The following is a 21,130-nucleotide window of genomic DNA, read 5'->3' on the forward strand; positions in this document are numbered from 1 at the left end:
TTTTTAACTTGTTGAAGATGGAAAAATCCAAACTTTTGACCATATTGCTTTAGCGTAACAAGGCCAGATTAATCTTCTTGTTTTCATTTCTTTTGGCTTGGAGTGTCACATCAATCAGCGTTAAAACCAATTTTCTATTCCACATTTTGTTCATCAGACAGCACTTGAGATATATATATATATATATATATATATATATATATATATATATATATATATATATATATATATATATATATATATGTATATATATATAATATTTATATATATATATATATACATATATAATATTTTTTTTCCTTATTAAAAAACCTCGTTTTTAGAAGATTGAAGCTTTCAAATGATGTAACGCTGTTTATTCACTGCATGGTCACTAATGAAATGCAGAATACTTTGCATTCAGTGAGATGTTTTCTCACTTTTTTGAGACTGTAATTAAATGTAGACTCTCACTGATATATTCTATACTGTAACTTTATTATCCACAGATCTTACTTAAGGCCTTGAATCAAAAACGGATTGACTGACTTCAGGTTTCTCATTCCTGCTGCACTCTTTTCTGTCTGAAAGAGAAACATTCCACCAGTAGTTTAGCATCGCCCTGATATTCAAGCAAACCTGTCACAAACTGTGTGCTTTTTCTTTTTTTTTCCCATCAATGTCGTCCCCTGACGCAGCAGCTTTGTAGAAGTCGGTAAACTAATTCAATCTAAGTTTAAACATGAGTTTGTTTGCGGATCGCGTTCCGCCGACGCTCCGATTCATTAGAGTAAAAACAAGCAGCTCTGGGTAAACTCCCATGAATTGTTCTGGATTGAATTAATGGAAGTGGAAGTGAGGAAAACTGCAGCTCGTTGGGTTTGGCTTGTTATTTTTTTTCCCGCCGTGGCGTTTTACCGGCTGTACGGCTCGTAATCAAATCAGTCGAGTGTTGCTGCAGGAGTGTAAACATCGTTTTTGGAGAAACCACCACATTCTCAGAGCATTCGGTGCCCCCCCCCCCCCCCCCCCCCCCCCCCAAGGACTACAATAACAACTTGAACTGAACTGAGATTGCAGGAAAATAGAATAAGAACCAGAGAAGGGTTTGCCTCTATTCTTACCCCCCTCTGTCATCTATTTACCTCTTGCCCCCCTCAGAGGACAGCTTGATGGGGCCCCGGTGGCGAACACGCCCCCCCCCCCGCTGAGGGGAGAGTCTGGCGTTCGGCACCCAGGTGTCCGTCTGCGTCCCGCTGCGCGGTTCATCTCTCCGCAAACTCCGCACAAGAAGCTCATTAAAAAAGATCAACCAAGCAGAGGAGACGGCGGACGGTTCTCAGAAGCAAGTCTTTAAAATGAAACTTAGTCTGCGTACACTTGGTCTGAAAGCCTCCCGTCGGCTGGATCTTCGCACTGAACACACGACGTAAACGCTGCTGTACGGATGACCTGCTAACACTGTCTGGATGATTTAACCGTTTGACCTTGAAATCATTTCAAAAGAATTCTGCACAGGTCAGATTAGATTAAAAACATAGCAGCGACTACGTGAAAAGCTGATGAGATGGAGCTCTTTAAAGAGGAGGCCTGCTCCAAAAGCAAACGGATGAAGCTGATGTCAAATAACAGGCTCGTATGCTCAATATTGCGTCGTTAAGTTGAAATAAGCCTGAACCCACAGCAGCTAACGACTAAAACATGATATGAAAGACTTTCCGATTCCGTTGGAATGAATGAACGGAAAAGACGACAAATTAACACTCGGACCATCAATCAGCAGGTCGAACGGGAACGAAATCCGACGCTGAGGGATGTACTGAAACGTGTCTCTGTGCCAAACCCACCGAATGCAGCTCTTTGGTACATTCCATCACCCCGTGAAATGCAAGCGACATGAAATGCAGTTAAAGACTTCTTTTTTTTTTCTAAAAAAGGGAACCGCAGACATTAAAACAAGGTTGTGCATACCTGAGAGAGATTAGGACGAAAAAAAGAAGAAAATGGGGGGAAAAAGACGCCACAAATCGAGGCGTGAGGATCTGCGGGGGGAGGAAAAAAAAAAAAACGGGCTAAAATGTAGTTGAAAGAGAAACGGGAGTGTTGAAAGACTGCAGATCTCCTCACGACGTTACATTCAGTTACATCAGCCACACCTTGTTTTTCCCTTCTAGACCAGCCGTCACACACCTGAAGAGAGACGCAGCAATCAAGAAGCCTTTCTCCCGCCGCCTTTAGACGTAAAGTGTGGAAACGTACGCTCACACAGACACACACACACACACACACACGCGCGCTGCGTCGGTCTCCGCTGGACTGCAGCCGGCCCTCGTCTTTGTAGCACCAGCTGATGAGTCTCATTAAGGCCAGCTCGTTACGGGGAGGGCGGCGGCTCGGCGACGCCTGGAGAGAATTCTGTCCGGTAGGAAAAAAAAGTGTTTTTGGTTTTGGAGTCGGGCGGCTGTGCTTGTTAAGGTTCTGGAGGCGGACCAGCCGGCTGATTCCCCCCCTCCCCGGTCGCCGCCGCGTCCGGTCGGCGTCCGGCTCCTCAGTAGAACTTGTCGTCGATGCGGAAGTGCGGCCGGGTGACGTCGTCCGGGTTGAGGAAGACCGATATGGATTTCCCGGGGTTCTCGGTCACCAGCTGCTGCAGCCGCTGCGCCAGCTTGTCCTCCGACGGCGAGATGATGCCGTTGGCCGGCTGGTGGCCCGGCGAGCCGTGGCCGTTGGACGTCCCCGTCAGCTCCTTCTTCAGCTGGCCCGCCTGCTGCGCCTGGTCCAGGGCGGCGCGCAGGTGCTCGCTGGGGTCCGAGCGCACGTGCGCCAGCTTCCGCGCCACCAGCAGCGCCTGGCCGTCGCTCAGGTGCTCCAGCATGTTGCACTGCGGCAGGAAGTAGTTGGGGCAGTTCTTCCCCAGGATGCAGTGGGCCAGGTCGTCCAGCAGGCCCAGCAGGAGGCGGCCGGGGGTGTCGGCGTCGGGGCACGACAGGTAGGCGGCGGGGAGGCGGTCGCACGCCCAGAAGAGGAGCGTGCGCAGGTGGTAGAGGCTGAGGCCCGTCCGGGGGCGGGCCAGGATCCGAGACAGGACCGCCTTGGCCGCCTGGAACGCCTGAGCCATGGGGAACGGGATGCACTTCTTCAGCTGGACCTGGAGACGGGGACAGGGAGCGCTTTGAGTTTGATGCCAACAAAACATCTTTTTTAAAGTTAGGACAAAGAAACTCAGGAAGTTGTACAATCCTGAAAAAAAAACTGCCACATCTCACATCTAATGAGGGCGGCTGACAGCGCCGAGGAGAGGAAGAGCCCTCCAAATTAAAGGGAAGTTTAGCCGTCTGAGAGACGGTACGTGATATACTGTAAGTTAAAGAGTAACAATTTAGCCTGAGATTGAAAGAAAGAAAACACATTTTAACAAGAAGAGACTGTGCAAGTCGGGGGAAACTCAAAAATGTGAAGAAAAACCTATCGATCGACTCACAGTTTCAGCTTCACTATTTGATCTTTTAGTAATTTTTTAATGGGATCGATGGGTTCCGCAGACGGCGCCTCGCCTCACCTCGCTGCGTGAGAAGGCCAGCCTCCACTCCCTGTCGGGCCGGCCGCCCAGCGGCGAGCAGCAGGGCAGCAGGTAGAAGCCGGAGATGGCCTCCTCCTCCGTGATCTTGCCGTCCCAGAAGTGGTTGGCGGTGAGCCAGCCCTGCGCCACGGCGGGCCAGCCCCGGAACGACACCACCGGCAGCAGGTCGTACAGCACCCGGCTGGAGCCCGCCTGCAGAGGGGGGTGGGGGAGCGCCACGCGTTAGAGCGCCTCCGACGTCTCGGAAAAATGACTTCAACATCTCACAACAATAACCCAGCCGTATCGATTCCTCTCCACTTAAAAATGAGCCGTTTTTAAGCACAAGTCCGGCGGTTGTTTATCATGGTTTCACCTGAAGGATGATGGTGGTGAGGGGTCCGTTCCTCTCCAGGCGCTCCGGGGTGGGGATGCCTCTCTGGGGGCTGCGCCGCAGCTCCTCCACCGCCTCGCTCACCACCCCCCAGAACCAGTCCGTCACTAACGACGGGGAGAAGTAGCACCCGTCCAGGGACTGGGGGGAGCCCAGGGACGGGATGGAGCCTTTACCTGCAAGGAGGAGGGGGAGGGGGGGGGGGGGGGGGGGGGGGTGGCATGATGAATGGCCAGTTCTATACACTCACCCACAGCTGCAACTGGTTTGTTACAACAATTTAAACTAGGAGACAGAGAGCTTCGCACAGCGCTGATCAATAAAGAGGAATATAGGAGAAAGAAAGTTTGACACGTTTAGAAATATAGATGAGAGAAGTTATAACTGCTGGTTCTTCAGACAATTAAGAATTTCTTTTTAAAGAGTCCAACATAGCAGATTTTTCCCTTTCTTTTTCTTTAAGGTGAAATTTATAACAAGAACAAGAAGAAATAACAAAACATGGCATCAATTACATTTGCAGTTTTGTAATTCGGACTGAAAAAAATCTTTCTATTTTGCAAAAACCTGCGGCTTTCCGACAAATAATTGGAGGGTGACAGCATAATTTCACTCAAACATGAATGTGTGCATTCATGGAGGTGGTGTATCAGTGAAAAGTCTCATTGCTCCACATAATCGGTCTGCAGGTGGTTTTCTCATTCACGCAGCTTCTGTTAAAATCTGATTTCGAGCTGTTTGTTCTCAACAGCATCAGTTCTCTGAATGGAGGCTTGGCAGAGATTGATGTTTTTTTTCTCTTCTTTTTTTTTCTCCCACAGCTGTGTTTAAATAGTTCAACATATCAAAAAAAACTTCAGTAATCTCGGTCTTAAATCTATCAGGTCCTTAATCGGAGCCGCCGCACTGAATCTGCGTTATCTGTTTCTTGCTTTGTGTGACGTGTCCCCAACTCGCAGCTGTAGTTAAACACAACAATCAATACATCATCTCTTTACCGCACTGAAGTTTGGGGGTCTCAAAGGACACCGACTCCTGAAAGTACTTCAGGCACTTCAAGACTTTGAGTTCCCATGAAAAATAGATTTAAGTGAATTTTTTTTTTTTTCTTCTTCTGGACTAGAAACCGGACCTGCGGAGCCGCGGTGCCCGTGCGCGTTTTCCGCTCACCCATCTCCTCGTCCTCCTCCTCCTCCTCGTCCTCCTCCGGGGGCAGCCCGTTCTCCTCCTGGCAGCAGACGCTCCAGCGGGACAGGACGTTGGAGTCGCAGAGGCGCAGGCTGAGCCAGGAGTGGCACGGCGGCGAGTGGCGCATGTCCAGCGTGACGGGCTGGTTGCGGTCGTGCAGCTTCAGGGCGGGCACCAGCAGGGTGAAGTCCAGGTCGAAGTCGGCCCCCCTGGCGTAGTCGCCCAGGTCCTCGGGGTTCAGGTCCAGCACGCCCTCCCGGGCGCCGCCGGAGAGCAGCAGGTACTCGTTGGCCACCGGGAGGCGCTGGTCCACCTTCTGGACTAAACCTGGGAGGAAAGAGGAAACAGCTCCGTAAATATTACAAAATATAAACAAATATTGTTCTTTTTTTTTTTACATTTCACCTTCTTTATTCCACTTGGATCTTCATTCACTATTTCGACTGCAGCGCCACCATTTTCCTGCATTTTTCCTTCTCACATCTGAACAGTATATGAGTGAAGCTCAAGCTTCCAAATCCCTTTATGGCTACTTAGCTGTGTCACAGACTCTGCAGGCTCGGGGCTCCTGGGAGCCGCAGTCCTGGAGTGAAGTCAATTATGTTTTTTCTGCTGAAAAAAAAAAAAAAGTAACTTAAGGCCAGACCCATGCTGGTTTGAGCGAACCATTAATATCTAAAGGTCAGAGGTGAACCATGGGGCTGATTGTGAGGGTTCATTCCCGTGGGGCAGTTAAGCTGCAGCGGAAAGCTGAAACGGGGGCGTCTAACCGAGCCAGCGCGCCGTGGTCGGGGGGGGGGGGCTCGGGGCTCAGGGGCTTCTAACCTGATCCCTCTCATCCTGTTAACACGGGCGTCCAACAGCGATGGCAGGACGCCATGTGATGTGTGCACAAAGAAGCGTGCGCGAGAGAGAAGAGCGAGTGAAAAGACGCCAAAAAGTTACATCCTTTAAAGCTGCAACTGCTGAAATCCGAGCCAAAAAATGTTGAGGTTAATTTTGCTGCTGGATCAGATTCCTGGTCCGACTGTCAGACTCCCGGCAGCCTTGAGTTGGAAAGAAGCAGGTACAGATGATGAATGCATGGATGGACTTGATTTTTTTTCATCCCATTTAATTCTGAAAAGTGGTACTTACGGAACTCATGTCACATGAATAAATCACAACCAGCCAATGAGGATGTATAGAGTTAAATGCGGCACGCTCGAAAAATTTCCTGGCAAGCCTGGCGCGATAAGGCCGAGCGGGGGCGAACGCAGAGGTGAGAAAATGAACGCGGCACAATCGGAGCGAGTCAAAGGGGCTCGCTGGTGCTGCTGAAAAGAAGCTATAAAGCACCTAATCTACCGCCACCACGAGGGGAGAGCAATCAGGGGGGAAGTATGTGACAGCTTGGCTTTGAAAGTTCGTTTTCTGGACCAGAACGGGGGATGGGTGCTGTTGGGAGCCGAGTCGGCCTTCAACCCAGAACAGAACACACTTCTATCTTATGATCTGTAAAAACCGAGCAGGGTAGTTTTTTTTTAGAATAGACTCTTTAAGACAAATACAGTCAATATGATGTTAATGATTCACAAGTGAAAGCAACTTTCTGTTGCAGAAAGTGCGTCATGCTTAACTCATCTCTGCTCGGCGGTAGCGGTTCGCGCGGCGGGCTTCAGAAAACGAGGCCTGACCGAACGGGCTATCAAGACTTTGAGAGTTGCGAGGCCGGGGAGACGGACAAAAAGCCGAAGTGGTGAAACGCAGATCAAAGTGCAGAAGAGACGGCGTCGGCGTGAGGACCGGATCAGACGCCAGCCAAAGGGCAACCGGCTCCTCTGATTTGTTTGGGGTTTTTTTTTTTATCTGCCACTGATAAATTGGATAAAATAGACTAGGAGGAGAAACACTGTGATGAAAAAGAGAATAAAGAGCATCTTATCTCTCTGGCTTCAGTTAGAGAGAGCGGTGCGCTGAGGGAAGGGAAAAAAAAACCCTTCATCAATTAGTGAGGCCTCTTCACTCTGAAGTCTGACGTTGCTCCAAAACACACAATCTACTTTTTAATCCAAACTTAAATAAAAAAAAAAAAAGACAACCAGGCGCTGCTTGAAAACGCTCTGGCACGTGTGGCGATAGACGCCACACAGCATGAGAACGGAGATGGAACAGAGACTCCAGGCTTCCGCTGTCGTGGATTAAACCTAATCCTGTAAGGCGAAATGCCTTCGAATGGAGACTTCTATTATAGTCAAGTTCTTCATGCAGAGCTTCTTCCAGGCAGAAGCCACCGACTCTGAAACAACCATGAGATGGAAACTGCTTTTACGTCCGACTTCAGCACACACCACCTCTCAGTGTGTGGCGTTATCAGAGAGCAGCCAGGCAGGTGTTGGAGATTTTCAAATTTCCTCAAGAATACGAGGCTGGAGGGCAAATAGCCAAAATCTGATTGTAACATGAATAAATCATTCCCAAAAATCCTGTTCCACAGCGATGATTACCAGAGCAGCATGAGGAATGTACAGGAAGAAAACAATTTTCCTCTGGAAACATGTATTTATTTTGTTGACAGGAAAAATCCAATTGTTCATGGTCTTGAACAAACAAGCAGAAAAGAAAGATGGACACTTTTCTTCAGAGATTCAGGTTGACAGGAATGTAATTAAGAGAGTGGGAAATGTGGCAGATGAAGACCTTGAGGTAGAAACAAACAAGAACAAAACAAAAAAAAAAAAAAAAAAAAAAACCCACTCAGGACTGCAGTGTGCTAGAAATTCACTCACTTTTACCCATAAAACCCAGAAAGTAGTAATTCCTAAAGCCCAGAGTGGAAGTAAAGATTAGGACACGCCGTGATTTTTTTGTTACTAAAGTGAATCGAAGTGAAAAGAAAATGTTTTCGGGGCTGAATGTGTGGCTGCACATGAGGAACACTTGCTACGCCGAACAACTGACAACCACATAACCACACACACTCGTTCGTATTCAATGCAAGCTAATGTCAAATGCATGTTCTTGGACAGTGGGAGGAAAGTGGAGCAGCCAGAGAAATGCACAACATGCAACTGCAATTGAGCTGTGGATATTTCAGCCTCAGGTCAATCAATGTGTGTTTTGAGATCATGTTTAAAAAAAAAAAAACTGCCCCCTGGTGGTGGAGTGCCATGAACATGACAGAGCAGAAAGGAGGGAGGATGTACCTTTCCTCATTATTTATAACAGTGATAACATTTACAACATATAACATTTATAACAACGCTATTAACAGCGAGAGACTTGTGAGTTAATCTTCAAAAACAAATCAAAGCTACGGTATTCAACTCCGCGCCTCTTGATTCTTCAGATGCTCATGCTGATGTGCTCCGAAGCTTCTTGGCCATATCTTAAAAAATACACCAGAATAATTTCTAAATGTGAATAATGTCACACTTGCAGCATGTTGATGCTGCATTTTGTGGACGTTCCGCATGTTTGCATATTTCAGTTCAGAGAAATTAAAGATTTTCCCTTAGGTAAATCTAGCCTCCCGGGCCTCCCTTTCAGTTAATCATCTACGTAATACTAAAGAAATAATATCATGAAAAAGTCATTTGTCAAGAAAAAAAAAAAAAACTACTTTGCTGCGATATCAAAATCAATACATATTTTATTCGTGCACGAGTCCAATTTCGTCATCTGTCTCAGGAGTTCATCACGGTGTTATATTACGACGTGCTGATCGAATGAGCTGCATGCTGAACGGCCTCTCTGCATGCTAAGCATGACCTTTAGTGTGTTTGAACTGAGCGGTGCGTCACTTTCCCGAAGCAGCCGTGGATTCTGACAAAACTGCTCTAAAAGAATTCAAAGGTATTCTCTAGAATTAACTGTAATCCCATGAAATCTAGTAGTTGGAACTATATACTGGCTGCTATTGAAGGCAGAGATCATCTCAATGATTTAGTAAAATCAAACATAAAGAATGAGGCAAAAATACAAAGTGAAGAGCAACCCGAAAAAGCCTGAAGCAGAGACATGGGGAAGACGTCCTCAGTCATCGCAGGGTGAGTGTATTCCGTCACACACACACCTCCAGCTTGATGGACTCCAAAAATAGCTTGGTAATTCTCTCTGGAAAATGGGATTCCTCTAAATAAGCCGGTGACTTTCGCTGGGAGAAGGAAACGGTTTGAAAGTGAGTGTTAGAAAATAAAAAAACAAAACAAAACAAAACAAGGCTGCGCCGTCGATTCAGATAAGCTGAAACACTGCCGAACAGCTTCATAAAAGCATCTCTTATTCCCAAGAATTGTCAAATTCAACTATAAAAGTTTTGAATGTTCTTAAATACCCTTGAAGTTCAAAGAGAGGTTTAGCTTCCCACAGTGGGGAACATTTAGTTTCACCCAGAGCCTGAAAGAAATATATATATATGTATTAAAAAAAAAAAATGTGTTCCATTTGCTGGAAGTGGGCCTGCTGTTCAGCCACGGAATAATTTCACTTCTTAATTCGCATGTCGACCTTCACAGACAGCTGGGTAAATAGAAACGCAAACAAATCACAAACAGCCTGTTCGACCGAGTTATCGCACTTAACTTGAAAAATAAATAAATAAATAAATAAAGCAGTGGAAGAACATGACAGAGAAAAATAATCATGAGCATAATACGTGCAAACGCATGTGTCGCACACCTGGAGACGACTTGGTTTTCGCAGCAGTGATAAACGTGCACTGATGGAAGCAAACAGAGCCAAAGACAGCGGGGACAGAGCGGCCCCCACCAGCTGAAATGTACTTTCCTGTTTATCTACAAGCCGGCAAGCTTGTAAAGAATTCATGCTTTAAATTTTTTAAAAGGTTACTTTGTTGGCTTGGGGAGGAGTTATTTTCCACAACTTTCATCAACAAGAAAGCCGCCAGGCGGCAAGCAAGAGGCTCAAGGTTAACCGTTTCACCCCGCCTTCCATCTTCACCGCTCTTGGTGAGCTTCTCTGACCTCAGTGTGACTCCAGAATTTTTTTTTTTTCCACATTAGACAATAAACCTGTGCCACAGCAGCATCGTGAGGGTGATCTGAAACCGCGTGCAGCCGCATCCCAAAAGAAAGCATTCAATTCCACCCCTAATATAGTCTCAACCGGATGTTATCGGTGCCTTTCCGCCGCCGCTCCTCGCAGCCTCACCTTTGCGCGCTAATAGCAGGATTAATCCCAGACGGTGAAAGGTGAGGCGCTCCGCCGCCTCGCCGCTTATGAATTCATATCCGAGCGCAAGATTAGCTCTGAAACGGGCCTTTCAGACGGAGAGGAGGGGGCTGTGATTGAATCTGATTGGAGGGGTCGTCTCAGATCATTGAGCCAGGTGTTTGTGCGTCTGAGCGTCGCTGAGGCAGACGCCACGGTGAAGCACCTGCTGGGGGGGGGGGGGGGGGGGGGGGGGGGGGGGGCCGTCGCCGTCTCCCCGCTCCTCCTCGTCGCTTTGATGCCAGCTACAGCGTGACACCGTGTCCTGCTAAATGGCAGGCAATTACCTTCTAAAAGAAAAAAGGAAAAAAAAAGAAAAAAAAAAAGGTCCCTGCGGTTTTGCTTTTACATATCGGGACGGTGGGGCGGCCTCGTTCTGGCAGACGCAACCACAGGCTGACGTGGATACTTCTGAGATCCTGACTGAATAAGTGACCGATTCTCCGCTGAGATCCATTAAATGACACATTAACTATGTAGCTCAACTGCATGTTGGTTCAAATCCACTAAAGGTGGCATGTAGGAGGTCATTCCGGTGGATTTTAGAGGGCTGTCACTATTTTAATGGAGATGTCTGAATCACTTGGGGGTGGTGAAGGTCTGCGAGTTTCCATTGTTGGATCATGCTTGCAGAAAACTGAACAGAAAACGAAACAAGGTCAATATGTTCAAAAACAGGGTTTCTAAAAGAGATCGTTTCATACAAAGGAAGGAAACCTGAATAAAGGAGACAAGAGCTATATTCTTTGGCTGTTCTATTTTACCAATACATTGCATCACGTGTTACTTCGTGGTTGTTTATTATCCTTGTTGGATTTCCCTGTCCTTTTCACTTTATGTCAGTTATTTTTATTTCTTGTAATTTCGCTATTCCCATTTCTGGCTTCTTTTATCAGTTCTTAATCCGCACAGATATTTTTCATGCTATTAAGACTATTGTATGCGCAATTCTGGCAATTTCACATCATTTTTCTTCCATTTTTGCAGTTAAGTATCTTCTTATTTGGAGCGTGGGTCCTATTACGATCATTAGACCAGAATTTGTGGTGGTTTTGCTGCTCAGTAGTAGCAGTTTCATGGATCATAACAACTTCACTTAATTGCAAATCCAATTAAAACTGTGAAACGTAAACCCTTCCTTTTGATCAGCCTGCCCTTTCCCAATTGAAATTATGATTTGAAGGATGAAGGAGGTGGTGTAAGCGTGTCTGTGGCGCAGCTCCACACGCTTTGCTTGGAAAATAACGGTGATATTCTTTGCGTATAAAACCCAGATCATCTTTCCGATTGCTTCAGTTGGTGTTTATGCGATTGTGTAAAATCTAACCGAGCCGTGTCGTTTTAGTCCTTGTTTAATTAATGGTTGCCTTCACTGCAACTCAATGGCTGATCAATTTGGTGACTTTGCATCTCTTTTTCCACGCTTTTTAAGATCCTCTAATGGCTCATTTCAGTTGCTCGACTTCTCTCTGTGAACATTTTCATTATGCTCAGATCATTTCTGTCTCATTTTGTGAAAGTGAGCCACATTGGAATTCAATACAACAGTTTTATCACTCCTATTTGGCCAAAAAATTGAATTTGAACGCGTTATTTTCGAGCGAAGATCAGAGCGTGGTCGTTGAATCATTCAGCGAGTGTAGAAATTAAATTACTCAAGACAAGTAATTAGCAGATAAAATGCATATTAATTATTCATCGTGCGAAATGAGTGGCGACTTATCTTTAGGTCCGTACGATGTTTCCGCAGACGCATTCTGAAATGTTTTTAAATGGAGGATGACTGGAAAGCCTGTGACCGAGGTGTGTGGTTAAAATGTGATCGTTTTGAAAGAGCGCAGCCACACGCCGTTATCGGCTGACAGCTCACCGCCAAACTTATCCCTTCCCTCACTGCCTCGGGAATACTTGAGGAATTTATTTATTTTTTCCTCCCTCATAATCACGCTTTATGTCAGCCTTGCTTATTACGCCGAGCAGGACAGCAGATAGTGTCACGCCTGTCAAAACACTTCCTTTTTAACACCGCAAACACAACAAGTCGGAAAGAATTAAGCATCCTGAAGGATAATACCTGATGTGAACCGACGTCGATGGTATGAGAGTCTATACTGTGTTTAGATTGTCGGATGAATTTTTAGCAAGAATCTTCAAACAGGCTGTGAACTCGGGTAATTCAAGTGAAAACCGAAAGATTTCGCTGCATTTTGTGTGTCCAAATTTGCAGGGAAGAAATTCAGTTTCCACATAAATCGACCCAATATTCACAGACTGGCTTGGGTGTTTGGGATGCCACTGAATGACTGTGGGAAAAAAAAAAAAAAGGGCAGACTGAAGATAAGGAAATAAGCCGGTCTAAGAATTTTACTCCAAAGCTCACAGTCTTCTCTAATCCTAGGATAATTACAAGTGGAGAGTCAAATCAAACAAACCTTTGCACACTTTGCTAATCATGGCAGGACCTTCACCTGCTGCCTGGGAGACAGAGCTCCAAACACACGAGGCGACAGAAGGTGCATCAACCCTCTGAACCCTGAGCAACAAGTGAGATTCCCTACGACGTAGGGCTGCTTTGAATTTAATGCTAAGCTGATTTAGGAGATTAAAATATCAAAATGTCTTGAAAAATGTGCTACATATCCAAATTCGACGGGGTCAGACCGCACGTGAAGTGAACAGTTAATCTGACGACGATTATAATGTTCACCCAGCAATTCATTAAAATAAACAAACCATATGTTCAGACTTCATTCTATACCAGCAGCTTAAAATTTAATGGAATCACGCCAAGGGATGTCAAGTCCCTCGTGGCGCATCTGGGAAAGTTGCTCCTGTAGCGCCGCTCGCACACAGACGACCTCTGTTTCGTTTTTTTTTTTTTTTTTGTTGTTTATCTCCTCCATTATTCATCACAGCCAGACTTGAACTTTTGACTCGGCTGACTGAGAACGAACCGGCAGAGGCACTGATCGGCCGTCTCGGTCTTCGCCGCCTCCAGTCATCGCCGCTCGCGCCCAAATGCGCGCGCTGTCAAGTAGCTTTAAGTGTAAAGGATGGCGGCAAACGAGGGGCTGATGTGAGACGCCTTGTGCAAAAGGCGGGCGGTAGGAGGGAGGAGTCGAGATCTGGTGTGAGAGCGCCGGCCGAGACACCAGAGCAGCAAGCCTGTGTGACTGGAATGTCGGGAGTTTGAATCCCAAAAAGGCTTTTCCTTTTTCAAGGAACGCTCAAGACTTTTCAACCACATATCAAAGATTTTTCTTTTTCGCAGAAATCCAAATATGGGAGAAAACATGAACTTTCTCCCAAACTAACAAGGATTTTAAAAGAAAAAAAGTTGAGGTTGAGTGTGGGAGTGTATCTTCGCTGGTACGAGTGAAGCTATTCCTGCCTTCAGTGGGAATGTTTCCCAAAAAGATACACATGGTCGTCCCCGCCACACACGGCTCCAACACGCTGGGTAAATAAGAGCCTCCTCTCGGATCTGTCAGGCTGTGGAGAGAAATCACTCGGCGCACACGGGGTGTGCTTGTGTGTAATCTCTTCTGGTTTTTGTTTTTTTTTTCCCCCGGCAGAGCGCGAAGCCCCGCGGGGTTCCCTGCACAGCTCAAACTTTAGAAAAGCCTGGCAAAAAAACAGAGGCGAAACCCCCTCGGGTTTGGCATCCGTACACCTGTGCAGCAGAGGCTCCGACAGTGGCCCGGTGCGCTCCATCAGCACCATCCTATTTGCTTTTTTTTTTTTTTTTTCATTTTCCTCCTCTTTCATCCTCTGCAGGGCCTGGAGAGGCAGGGCGCCGCTAATGTGCGTACCGCCGCATGCTTAACTTTAGATTTCCTGAATCCGGCGAAAACCGTCTCTATCTGTTCAAAGCGGCAAACTTTCTTCTTTTTTTTTTTTTTTTCCTCTCTCTCTCTCCACGCAGTTGGAGCTGTCACAGCGGGCGGCGGCGAGGAACTGCACACCATCGGTGATCATGCAGGCAAAAGCAGCTTAAAAAAAACAGAAAAAAAAAAGATACCGGGAGATTCTCAACCAAGACCGAGTGGGAGGAAAGACGAGTCGCCGGCATCGTGGAATTCCAAGAACACGGCGATACGCTGAAAATGAGTCGAAAGTTTTGATTTGTGTGATATCCCCCCAGGTGAGCGGCCCTCAGCGGAGGAAGCCCAACTGAGATGTGAGTCCGTTCAGCCGCCGATTCGACAGGAATAGCAGAGACGGATGATATTATTCTGGGAAGTCTCTCTAAAGACTGACAAGAGGAGACACACACTGAGGATGAAGCAGAGCCGGGGTTACGATCGCACGAACACCCGAAAACTTGAAGGACGCCGCTTTGTTTCCAGCGACACGAGAGATGACGGCTGCGAGGGGGGACAGTGCCACCTATTGGACAAGGGAAGACACTTCCCCTGTGGGATGAGCGGCAGTGGAGCGTTGGGACGAACTCGATCCCTCACTGGTGTGTGTGTGTGTGTGTGTGTGTGTGTGTGTGTGTGTGTGTGTGCGGCGACGGCAGCAGACGGACTGGAGCCGGGCGTGATGATAACTCAAGAATGTTCTTCAATTAGAAAGGAATGTATAAACTGTAACGGACTCCAAACCAGCAGTGATCACATATTTTACGGTCAACCACGTTGAAAAAGTGAGAAAAGTTAAAAAGGGAGAAAATGTCAAAGCATAAAAACCAAATATTAGGAACGTTGGTGATAATAATATATTAATAATCTCTTTTCCAGTTATTGTGGTCTCAATATGAATTAATTCTAGATGCTTCAACAGCCGTGAGTTCGCACCAAAATGTAAATATCACACACAGGAGTTCGCATTCTACTTATTTTTACCATTTAACAGCAAACGGTGTACCAGGCGGAGCATTTTCACGACTACTGAGCAGGACAGCAGCAGGAACATCAGGCATGTTTATGTGGCAATAACTGATGTTCCCTCAAGTACTTCGTGCAGCTCATAGAGTCACAGAAACCTTTTCTTCTCCGCACCGCTGTTTCCAGTTTTATTAAGCGCATCATGCATTTTGATGTTTTCCCACATATTTCTTGGCTTTTACGCGCGATGGGTACACAGAGCTGTTAAACACCCGATAAACAACGCTGGAGTTTTACGGCTTCTTCGCGGTCGACTCTCTCACCGTGTTTGTTCAAATCTGACATATCCCCCCACAATGCAATGCTCATCTCCACACCCTGATGTAGTCACTTTAATACAGCGTTCACACAGAGACTTCCTCAGCCGCCCGCTCTCGGAGTCGTCGTTTTTCCTCATGACTTTGCGCGTTAACACCTACCCCGCTGCACCAACGCTCCCAAAACCTCACTGTCTCACTCTCGCAGCGGCGGGAGGGAAAGCACCCCGCGATGCAGATGACTCGACGACGCCGATAAGAGCGACGCTAAACGCGCTGTCAAAATGACTGAGGATGTGTCGGGATTTTCCTGCCGCTGTCAAGAAAATCCGGCAGTTCCTCTGATTATACTACAGCATGTCAGGCCAGCGGGGAGAAGAGCGGTTTATGATTTTATCGCATTTCATCCTTCCGTCTTATTGCACTGGAACTGGTGGAAGTCTCCGGGGTTCCTCCGGTCCTGCGGCCACCTCTGGGCACTGGTGCAGCTGCAGCTTTTTATTGATGTGGAATCAGCGTGGCTGAAGCCTCCGCCATGACAGTTAAATGATTCCGCCGCCCGAGGTGGCGCCAGCTGCTGTCAATAAACGTGCCAGGCCCTTTTACCCCTCTCACTCCACCGCGCTCGCATCCATCTCCTTTCACTGACGACGACGACCAGAGTAGCTCGCTGATGAAAAAATTCTAAGGCCTGTATTTATTATTTTTTTCACAAGGCAGTAAAATGAAAATCACAAATTGAAATTCATAAAAAAAACTGAAGGGAACCTTGAGAAAAATAAAACCAAATTCCTTGTACAGATCTTCAAAACATCACTGGCTGTAATCCGAGTGTGTCGTGACACTGCAGATACAGTACATGTCACTGCGTGTGACGCTGATGTCTGCGATCCGGACGTCACATAAAAAGCGCGGTGAGTGCCAGCACGGATCAGACTGCGGTCGTACTGGGCAGAGTCCAGGTGACGATGTGTCAAACAGTGTCAGAGGGGATCAGGGCGTTCCTGAAATACGTCGCTCTCTAAAAGGTCTCTGTCACACTGTCCGGGGTTCATGTGCGTGCTCTTCTAAGAATAGATGGATGCTGAAAAGGCAAGTTTTGAGAAGTCTGCAGACTGCAAAGTTTTCCAACAAAGCTGTGCATATTCTTGATTGAATACATGCAAATGGAAATTTTCCAACTTTTTTTTCTTGGTGCACGGAAGAAAGGTAACAACAGCAGGTCGATATGCTGATCAGATCTAGACCAATCATACTGACGCAGGTCTCAAGGAAACAAATCCAACCTACAAGTGTGACAATTCATTTGAACGATCTTAACAAAAATGTGAAAATAATTTCAGAACAAAAACAATAAAGTGGAGATATTTCAGTTTCAAGTATGCCGAGAGCAGCTTGAACTCAACACACGCAATACATGCAGTCTCTTCCACTGGAACATGTGTTTCACATCCATTATTCAAAACACAACACGGCAGGTTCAGATTCCTGCAGACCAGCCCCCACTGGTGCAGGTTTGCTGCATTTGTGCTGTGGTTCTGATTTTGATTGCTCCTTTTTATCTACTCATTATTTTTGCCAGACTATAAAGATGTTGACCCTGAATCTGGCAGCAGTCGTGATTTGCACTGACACCTCTGTTTGATTCTGAGGTTGAGGTTTCTATGTTTACTGCTGAAGTCATACAGCTGGGGCTGATTCAGCATTGAGCACAGGCATGAGTGTGTGTGTGTGTTTGCCCTGTGATGAACTGTCAGTCTGTCTGGTATGTAGCCTGCCCTCACCCTATTGTCAATTATAGGTTTTTATAAAGGGCAATAAAAGATGGATTGAAGGACTCTCAACGTGGAAACACAGTGGAGCTGAAATGAGCATGTTTACCGAGCATGTTGAAGATGAAGTCCTTGGCCGTGTGGACTTCTAAGGCTGTCTGGTCCCCGAACTCCCCCTGCTCCAGCACCACCAGCTCCGACACCTGCGCCGACAGCTGCTCCAGCGTGGCCCCCGACCGGAAGTCCACCTCGGACAGCTTCTTGGCGGGCGCCGGGGAGCGCGGAGCCACCGCGCTCATCAGGGACTCCATCGCTACAACCCTGCTGAGAGGGAGAGAGACCGCGGAGGTGACTGTGGGTTTGTTCGAACATGACGGCCCCCCCCACCCACACCCCCCGTCACGGCTAAACTCAGAGATGACCTCCGCTGCCACAGCGGGGCTGATAACTAATGGTTTTTGAAGGTTCGTATTTAGCAGCCGAGACCAAAACACAAGGCTCTAATTGATTTGTTTGCTGCAAGCGAGCAGCAGACTGTATGTTTAGACAGATTTAGTGCCGCTTAGCCTTGATATTTGCACGTCCGCATAATGCCGGTCTTGTTTGGAAAAGCCTCGTGTGAATCATGAGACGTTTGAGGGCCACTTGCGAAAGAACATATGACATCAGGGAACGACTAAAGAGGGAACAAGGAGCGCCGCTGTGCAGCTGCAAAGCTCTTTCTCCCTCAACCTGCAACCCAATAAAAGCCACATAGAGCAGACTGATACGGTATCCGAGCCGTGGAGTTTGTGGAGATAAAAAGAGCAATGAGAAGGTTGTAAATGAGACAGCGTTTTGTGAAATTGCAGGCCAACGAGTTGCAAATGACAGAAAATGGGAGCATAAAACAGAAAACACCACTGTTTTCTGTTTTATGCTGTTTTATAAAACAGAAAACACCACCGGAAAGCTACAAAACGAAAAAAAGGACAGCAACATACCAAACAAACACAGAGTCACAACTGCATGCAAAACACACACACACACACACACACACACACAGGCAACAGTCACTACAGAGAGAAACAAACCTACAAAGACTTTCAATATGATCAGAAAAAGCAGAGTTAATGACAGACCAAAAAATATAAAAATGAAATCGAAATGGCCACAAAGAGACTATAAAACCAAAATACCAAAAAAGAAGTAAAACCAATGGGACAAAATAAAGTAAAATGATGGCAGAACTCCCAGAGAAAACACACACACACTCAAAAATCTAAATGTATCTCAAATACAAACTACGAAAAACGTGTAAGGGATCAGGAAAGACAACAAATGGACAAAATACCAGCGATCAAAACAAAAGTTGTACACAGAGACACAGACAATCAATCAATAACATATAAACTAGCGTGACCTAAGTTTTGGAGTCATGCCACTCTGGAGGTCTCCATTAATAATAATAATAATAATACCTTTAATTTGTAATGCACTTTACATTTGAATATCTCAAAGTGCAACAATAAAAAAAAAAAAAAAAAAAAAGACAAAACAATAGATGTTTAAGAACTATCAATAGATCAAAAACAACACAGCAAAGATTAGAATGGAAACAGGAAAGTCTTTAGCCCTTTATATATCATTATACTTATTCTGCATCTACTCCTGCATGTGCAAAGGAACTATTTACTACAGCCGTGGTGTCACAGTAGCAGCATTTCAGAAAAGTTGTTTTCCAGTTTTGTGACTTCGAGCACTGCTGTCGTGTAAACAGACCTCCAAAACACTACGAAACCTTGGAGTTTTCGCTTGAAAATGTGTAAATAAAGCCTTGACCGACCACAACGACGGAATGACACGGCAAACTAATGACTGTAAACTTAAATACAGACTCAGACCCTGTTTATGCACAATGAAAATGAGGGAAAACAGTGACATTTCAAGCGTTTGGACCTTTCGTTTTCACATAAATGAAGCTACAAGGGCTTTAAGCTTCTATTTACACTGTCACCTGAAGGTTTGGCATGCTCAAAGTAGATCTTAATCAGGTCTGAATTGATTTTTTTTTTTTTGAAAGCGTAGAGGGGGAATATCTGTATTCAAACACTCACACTGTGTAAATAGAAAATGACACAAATTCTAAATATACAATCAAATGTTCAAAGGCACATATATTAACAGGTATTAATAATCTATAAAGAGAAATAAAACAAAGCTAAAAGATTTAACTTTGTTTCTTGATGGGGGGGGGGGGGGGGGGGGGCTTCTTCACGTCTATGCCCCAGTTTCTGTTTTCTCACGATACGCCTCTGCTTGTTAATGTTAACTAAGGTAACTACTGAGCAGCTAACAGGGTTTTAGCGTGAAGTGGAAGGTTAAAGCTGGGAACAACATAACAAAACGTCAAGTATCGACGGCGTGAAGAGTTTATATGTAAGAACACCGCGGCCCGGAAAGTTTAAAGGGAAAAAGTTGCAATGTAAACAAAGCTCGGCGGAGTGTAATACCAACATGGCCTCTGCCCCTTCAAACTGGGTCAATAAGCAGCCGGCTTCTACATGCTAAGCTAACAGAAATTAGCCAGCCTGCTGCCTGGACACTTAATGAGATAATTCCCACCAACAGAAAACGATCCGGGAAGCGTTCATTTGTGTGTGAAAACCGCCGCGATCGCTCGCAAACCGACTTGTGGCGGTCAGGTCGGCACGCCCAAACTCAGCTAATTTCTTTTATTAGCCAACTAGCGAGATCAAATTAGCATGCTAGCTTTACGTGACAGATGGGGACCGGGGGGAGCAAAGAAGCAGGCATACACACACACACACGCGAAAAAAAAAAAATCTATGAACACACTCGCATAAACACACGCAGATGCATACACCCACATGCACAACGCCGGGGTTAGCTTACGAGTCGCGGATCACTGTGGGTATTATTAGCTATCAGGCTAAAGCAGGCGGACACACACACACACGTACATACACACACCCTTCAACGCGAGGTGATTTTCTCCGCTATCTCCTGCCTTTGCTGTTATTGCGATCCCCGAGCTTCAGTCCGCCTTCCTCAGCTGTCATTTCCAACAGGTCCCGGCCACCTCATCTCCCCCCCCCCCCCTCCGCCCGGCAACACCATCCCAGAAATCACGGTCCTACTCACGGGATCCGGGGATTAGCGGTGTGTGCGCGGCACGCGCGCCCCACATTGTGCACCGCTCCACGCGGATCAGGGAGGTCAGGTTTATGATTAAAATTGTGCACCGTGTCCTCGCAAAGGAGATAAAGGCAGAGGGTTTTTTTTTTTTTTTTAAAGCGGGGAGGGAGCCGGGGATGGGCGTGCGAGCTGCTGCAGCGGTGAGTCCAGCTGGTGGTGGTCCTGCACCAGAGGAGACGGAGCCCACTCCCACCCACACGGATCCACAACAAACTCACATGATCACGATCGAGAATTGGCTTTGTGCCATATGTGAATTAGACAGCTGTGAAGGTAGAGTAAAAAAAAAAAGAAATGGGGGTGTTTTTAATCCAGAGGTCACCATGTCTGGTCCTGGAGAACCCCTGCATTTAGGTCATTATGAGTCAAATTTATTGTTATTACACATGTACAAGTACAGAGTAGCAAAATCCAGCCCAGAAGTGCAATGTATAGATTTACATAATGTGAGGGTGAATCTGAATATACCCTAAATACACATGTTATATGAATAAATGTGTATATATAGTGGGGCACTGGAGCTGATTCAATGTCATGCAGGTTTTGGCCTATTGGCTTTATATGTGACATATAGTGGAAGCTCTTTTACATTTTCTCATCTCATCATTTGAAAAAAAAAAAAGTAAAATGAAACCCTTGCTGTTCTGGCATTACTATTACTCCGATGTGTTACAACTTCTTTG

The 21,130-nt window shown here is 46.2% G+C and overlaps 1 protein-coding gene across 5 annotated transcripts; it reads right to left on the reverse strand.

Moving 5' to 3' along the window:
- Nucleotides 1-602: 602 nt before the first annotated feature.
- Nucleotides 603-20,513, reverse strand: tmem102 (transmembrane protein 102). Of its 5 annotated transcripts, none has more exons than XM_030088162.1 (6): nt 20,394-20,513; nt 17,359-17,570; nt 5,103-5,447; nt 3,915-4,108; nt 3,539-3,751; nt 603-3,127 (listed from the first exon to the last, which is right to left on the reverse strand). In XM_030088162.1, exons 2-6 carry the CDS (start codon nt 17,558-17,560, stop codon nt 2,528-2,530), a joined length of 1,554 nt encoding a protein of 517 aa, XP_029944022.1. In that variant the 5' UTR covers nt 17,561-17,570; nt 20,394-20,513; the 3' UTR covers nt 603-2,527. The 5 variants fall into 5 exon arrangements, with proteins under 5 accessions (XP_029944022.1, XP_029944019.1, XP_029944021.1 ...); XM_030088159.1 differs by having other exon boundaries at nt 20,390-20,503; XM_030088161.1 differs by lacking the exon at nt 20,394-20,513 and adding an exon at nt 20,223-20,381 and having other exon boundaries at nt 17,359-17,573.
- Between the last annotated feature and the right edge of the window lie 617 nt (nt 20,514-21,130).

The sequence above is a fragment of the Salarias fasciatus genome, chromosome 3 (assembly GCF_902148845.1).
Source record: "Salarias fasciatus chromosome 3, fSalaFa1.1, whole genome shotgun sequence".
In the NCBI taxonomy this organism is placed as follows: Eukaryota; Metazoa; Chordata; class Actinopteri; order Blenniiformes; family Blenniidae; genus Salarias; species Salarias fasciatus.